Raw genomic sequence first — 6,384 nt, 5'->3', positions numbered from 1 at the left:
CGCAGTGTTTCTCAAACTTCTTCATACCAAGGACACTTAACCAATAAAAAAACACTCGTGGACCACCTAACTCCACAAATATCCCAAAACACATCATTTTTCTAGAACAGATTATAAATCGCCTGGAAATGGTACAAACAAGTGGCAACATGTGTGACGAAGGTGTTGCCCTGGGCTTTATCATGCAATAGAAAGTGAAACGTAAGCTCGTTCCATTGCGGAGATATTTCCGCGAGAGTGCGGAAAACTTAAATGTATTTATTTATTTTCAAATGTGAAATGTTACCAATATACTCACGGACCACTAGGGGGCGCTCACGGACCACCAGTCGTCCGCGGATCACACTTTGAGAAGCACTGCTCTAGTGTCTGTTTGTCCCTTTCTCCATCTGACATCCAAACGTGTTTATAACCTAGTTCTATTTGCAACTTCTTCCTGATTTGAGCCGCAAAGCAACATTATTAGTCCTTTCTGTGATTTGGCACCACTAGTTTCAATGAAGTTCACTCGTAAAATGCTGTCATACTCTTATAGGGTTCTCCCCTTAAAAGTATTGCGTTACAAGTCAGGAGAGAAGGTTATGAAGCATGGTGAAATAGTTCCATCAAATCCTGATTTTGATGCAATGTGTTTAATTGACTTCAAATTCAAAAGCTTTTATTGTCATTGTACATATATACAACGAGATTCATGGTTGCTGCTCCAGCGAGTGCTTTAAAAACAGACATATTAAAACACAAAATAAAAGTTCTGACCGTTACGACCAGCAAGTAGTGCACACAGCTTCGGATCGTCAAGTAGATGACCAGGATTAATAAATAAATAAATAGATGAATAAAATAGAATTATGATAAAATATATATATATGATAAATATTACAGTATACATAAAAACAGACCAGGATTATTGCACAGTGGGGATGTGGGGAGTTATTTGTGTGTGTTTAATGTCCTAATGGCCCATGGGAAGAAACTGTTTGTGAGTCTGGAGGTGCGGGCTTTCAGTGAACGGTAGCGCCGGCCCGAGGGCAGCAGGTCGAACAGATGACGGGCTGGGTGGGATGAGTCCTTCAGGATGGAACTGGTCCTCCTGAGGCAGCGAGACCTGGTGATGTCTTCCAGGGAGGGCAGAGGGCAGCCAGTAATCCTCTGGGCCGTGTTAATGACCCTCTGCAGAGCCTTCCTGTCGGCAGCCGAGCACCCTGCATACCAAGCAGAGATGCAGTATGTGAGGACGCTCTCAACTGTCGAGCGATAGAAGGTCACCAGCAGCTTCTGACTTGTGTTTAATTGACCATGCTGCACGTCTTAACTCATGCCCACATGCTGCTAACATGCTAACAGCGTCTTTAGAGCCATGTTACCGCAGGATAATTAAACAAAAAGTAAAATTAAAAAGCTGCATTCAACATCTAGTTAGAGTTGTTCATTATTCAGAGTGAAGGTGACGGACTCCAGACAGATGTTTCCAACAGCTGTTCCTCACATGCTAACCCTGTCCAATGGCAATTATCTCTAAAGGGCAGTGAGGGCGGTCAGCGAGATCCTCCTGTCATGCCTTCCACACACACACACACACACACACACACACACACACACACACACACACACACACACACACACACACACACACACACACACACACACACACACACACACACACACACACACACACACACACACACACACACACACACACACACGACCATCTGCGTCACTGTGTTTTTGTAATGATTAACGTCGCCTTGCTGCGCTGCATCTTTTCAAGCAGAATGAAAAGGTGGTGAAAGGAAGGAAAGCCGTGCTGATGGAAATGAGAGGAAGTGTGCTAATTAAATTCACACCCACACAGACACACACACGCACACACACACACACACACACACACGCACACACATCAGGGGCGGTGAGGAGGTGAAACAGACACAACATCCAGATATTTTAATTACATGGAAACTGAGAAACCCCATTAGCATTTCTAACAAACTTCGTCCAAGAATAGACACCGTTGAATTTCTGCCTCATCATTTTATTCAGCAGAAATATAAACTGATGAAATAAAGCAGACTGAACTGCACTCCAAAAACGTGTTAGCAAAACGTCTATTCCCTATGATCAAATGTCAAAGGACACACTGGATGTCAGCGTCGATGCACTCAAAGCTACGATACATCACATTGTAAAAGGGCCCTGTACCATAACGCTCAGTTTCAGGTTGATTTTGTATTCAGTGTCTCTACGCTGACATGTCTCTAAATATCACCGAACAGAGTGGATTCCCAAAATGTAGTTATTTGCCTGAAGTAAATAGAACGATTAGGCACGACAGAAGTATTCACCATGCAAGTTATTATCATATCGATGTCACTAGCAATCTGAAGCGGTCAGATTTCAAAATACTGCGACAGTAGCCCGTATATTCAAGTTTCTAAAAATAGAACTCTTTCTACCCACAGACCTTTTACAAAGAGCCTTAGACATTAAACACGTGGAGATTAAAGAGCAGGGCGAGTAAGCGAGGTGTTGAGTGTTATACCTTAGCAGTAAGACACTTTAACAATCCTGCTTCCCCTAAGTGTCGGCTCAAATACGAAGCTGATCCGGAGCTGATTTCAAAGCTGAAACAGGGGGGGGGGGAAGCTTACTTGTATTAATGTATAAAAGGTATTTTCGCCGAAGTATTATTTCAATATTTTCACCGTGCAAAAAGACGCCCGTTTCGACTGGGAAGCTGTTAATTACGCTCACTTCAGATCCACCGGGCTCCAACTGGGATTTGACATCAGGAGTAGCTGGTTCACTTCTGCCACGATGAGTCCGTTTGTGTGTGTTATTCAGGACTCTAAAGGGGATCATTTGGATTCACAAATTACCACAATTACACAATCAACTAACCAATCAGGAAGCAGTAAACCAGCTACTTCCTCAATTCAGTGATGTTCAATTAGTGTTGTTGTCAATGGAGCCTGGAGGCTTAAAATAGAGCGTCGATAACGGCTTCAGCTCCTCGTTGGAAAAGGGCTTTTTCTAAATGTAGCTTAAACTGCATTTGATTGGTTTAGGTGGGTCGTTAGCAGAGGTGGGAAGTAGTGGAGTACAAATACTTCGTTACTGTACTTATTTGTCTGGTATCAGTACTTTACTCAACTGCTTATTTTTCTGACGACTTTTTACTTTCTACTTCTTACATGTTGAACCCAAATACCTGTACTTTCTACTTCGTACATGTTGAACTCAAATACCTGTACTTTCTACTTCTCACATGTTGAACTCAAATACCTGTACTTTCTACTTCTTACATGTTGAACTCAAATACCTGTACTTTCTACTTCTTACATGTTGAACTCAAATACCTGTACTTTCTACTTCTCACATGTTGAACTCAAATACCTGTACTTTCTACTTCGTACATGTTGAACTCAAATACCTGTACTTTCTACTTCTCACATGTTGAACTCAAATACCTGTACTTTCTACTTCTTACATGTTGAACTCAAATACCTGTACTTTCTACTTCTTACATGTTGAACTCAAATACCTGTACTTTCTACTTCTCACATGTTGAACTCAAATACCTTTACTTTCTACTTCTTACATGTTGAACTCAAATACCTGTACTTTCTACTTCTTACATGTTGAACTCAAATACCTGTACTTTCTACTTCTTACATGTTGAACTCAAATACCTGTACTTTCTACTTCTTACATGTTGAACTCAAATACCTGTACTTTCTACTTCTTACATGTTGAACTCAAATACCTGTACTTTCTACTTCTTACATGTTGAACTCAAATACCTGTACTTTCTACTTCTTACATGTTGAACTCAAATACCTGTACTTTCTACTTCTTACATGTTGAACTCAAATACCTGTACTTTCTACTTCTTACATGTTGAACTCAAATACCTGTACTTTCTACTTCTTACATGTTGAACTCAAATACCTGTACTTTCTACTTCTTACATGTTGAACTCAAATACCTGTACTTTCTACTTCTCACATGTTGAACACAAATACCTGTACTTTCTACTTCTCACATGTTGAACTCAAATACCTGTACTTTCTACTTCTTACATGTTGAACCCAAATACCTGTACTTTCTACTTCTTACATGTTGAACTCAAATACCTGTACTTTCTACTTCTTACATGTTGAACTCAAATACCTGTACTTTCTACTTCTTACATGTTGAACACAAATACCTGTACTTTCTACTTCTTACATGTTGAACACTAATACCTGTACTTTCTACTTCTTACATGTTGAACTCAAATACCTGTACTTTCTACTTCTTACATGTTGAACTCAAATACCTGTACTTTCTACTTCTTACATGTTGAACACAAATACCTGTACTTTCTACTTCTTACATGTTGAACACAAATACCTGTACTTTCTACTTCTTACATGTTGAACTCAAATACCTGTACTTTCTACTTCTTACATGTTGAACACAAATACCTGTACTTTCTACTTCTTACATGTTGAACACTAATACCTGTACTTTCTACTTCTTACATGTTGAACTCAAATACCTGTACTTTCTACTTCTTACATGTTGAACTCAAATACCTGTACTTTCTACTTCTTACATGTTGAACACAAATACCTGTACTTTCTACTTCTTACATGTTGAACACAAATACCTGTACTTTCTACTTCTCACATGTTGAACTCAAATACCTGTACTTTCTACTTCTCACATGTTGAACCCAAATACCTGTACTTTCTACTTCTTACATGTTGAACTCAAATACCTGTACTTTCTACTTCTCACATGTTGAACTCAAATACCTGTACTTTCTACTTCTCTCATTTCCCAAACAGCTGGTTCCTTTAGTCTGAATGTGTGTTGGTGCGTGGTCATTATTCTTTAGAGTCACTGCGTGCCTATTGGTTGGAACACGATCCGTGTATCCATCACTTCCTGGTCTTCTCTAAAGAAGAGGGACCAATGGAAACGTTGTCATGTTGCCGTTGGTCACCATGGAAACATTCATTAGCTAACAATGACATTATTGTTCTATTGATATAAAGGGAGGTCAGGTACTCTTTAAAGCAGCTGCTAGCTATGGGTACTTTTTACTGAAGTACACTTCAAAGCCTCTTTACTTTGACTTGAGTAAAGAAGTTTAGTCAGTACTTCTACTTTCACCAGAGTATCTTTAAACACGAGTATCTGTACTTCTACTTGAGTAAAGGATGTGTGTACTTTTGCCATCTCATTTGAATACAAATGTGTGTGTGTGTATGTATGTATGTATGTATGTATGTATGTATGTATGTATGTATGTATGTATGTATGTGTGTGTGTGTGTGTGTGTGTGTGTGTGTGTGTGTGTGTGTGTGTGTGTGTGTGTGTGACAAGACAACATATGATTACAACTGTGTATTTTGAACGGTACGGTATTAAAATGACCACTATTATTATTATTATTATATTATTATATTATTCATTATAACGATGTTCGGACCGTCACCTTTCAGCACCATGCTGTTCTGCAGCAGGGAGAATAATGAGGGCAGAAACAGACGATCAGCCTCACGTTGCTCAAACAGCTCCCAATGCATTTAATGAAGCAACCTTTCACGTTTCCCCGAAGGCTGCGTGAGGAGAACAATGAAGGCACTTGATCCGGGCACCTTTTGGGATGAGCATCCTCCACAGATTCTGATTGTTTACCGAAGTGATAATGACCAATTCTTCCTGGAAAAACTTTCCTCCGTGAACGCAGATGAAAGATTTTCCCCGGGGTACTTCCTGTTAGCGGCCGTATTGTTTTGTGAGTTCGTGTGCATCACCATGGCAATAAGTATTCCTGGAGACACATATAAGTACACATTTGGGATACCTGTACTTTACCTGAGTATTCATGATCCTTTTCAGGTGTATATCAGCGTGTAGTGTCTCTACTTTAAAGAGTCCTCTCCTGCTGATGTTCAGGTGTATATCAGCGTGTAGTGTCTCTACTTTAAAGAGTCCTCTCCTGCTGATGTTCAGGTGTATATCAGTATGTAGTGTCTCTACTTTAAAGAGTCCTCTCCTGCTGATGTTCAGGTGTATATCAGTATGTAGTGTCTCTACTTTAAGGAGTCCTCTCCTGCTGATGTTCAGGTGTATATCAGTATGTAGTGTCTCCACTTTAAAGAGTCCTCTCCTGCTGATGTTCAGGTGTATATCAGTATGTAGTGTCTCTACTTTAAAGAGTCCTCTCCTGCTGATGTTCAGGTGTATATCAGTATGTAGTGTCTCTACTTTAAAGAGTCCTCTCCTGCTGATGTTCAGGTGTATATCAGTATGTAGTGTCTCTACTTTAAAGAGTCCTCTCCTGCTGATGTTCAGGTGTATATCAGTATGTAGTGTTTCTACTTTAAAGAGTCC

General features: G+C 39.9%; 1 protein-coding gene across 1 annotated transcript in view; it reads right to left on the bottom strand.

Moving 5' to 3' along the window:
* Nucleotides 1–784: 784 nt before the first annotated feature.
* Nucleotides 785–6,384, bottom strand: part of LOC117441283 (ras-related protein Rab-26-like) — an 11,668-nt gene continuing 6,068 nt past the window's right edge. Inside the window, exon 3 of the mRNA XM_034077471.2 lies at nucleotides 785–1,202. Coding sequence (XP_033933362.1) covers nucleotides 1,071–1,202 — 132 coding nt within the window. The 3' untranslated portion in view covers nucleotides 785–1,070. The remainder of the gene's footprint in view (nucleotides 1,203–6,384) is intronic.

The sequence above is a fragment of the Pseudochaenichthys georgianus genome, unplaced genomic scaffold, assembly GCF_902827115.2.
Source record: "Pseudochaenichthys georgianus unplaced genomic scaffold, fPseGeo1.2 scaffold_1623_arrow_ctg1, whole genome shotgun sequence".
Classification (NCBI taxonomy): domain Eukaryota; kingdom Metazoa; phylum Chordata; class Actinopteri; order Perciformes; family Channichthyidae; genus Pseudochaenichthys; species Pseudochaenichthys georgianus.
The sequence above is the reverse complement of the archived record's forward strand: the minus strand, read 5'-3'. Positions and strand labels throughout refer to the sequence as shown.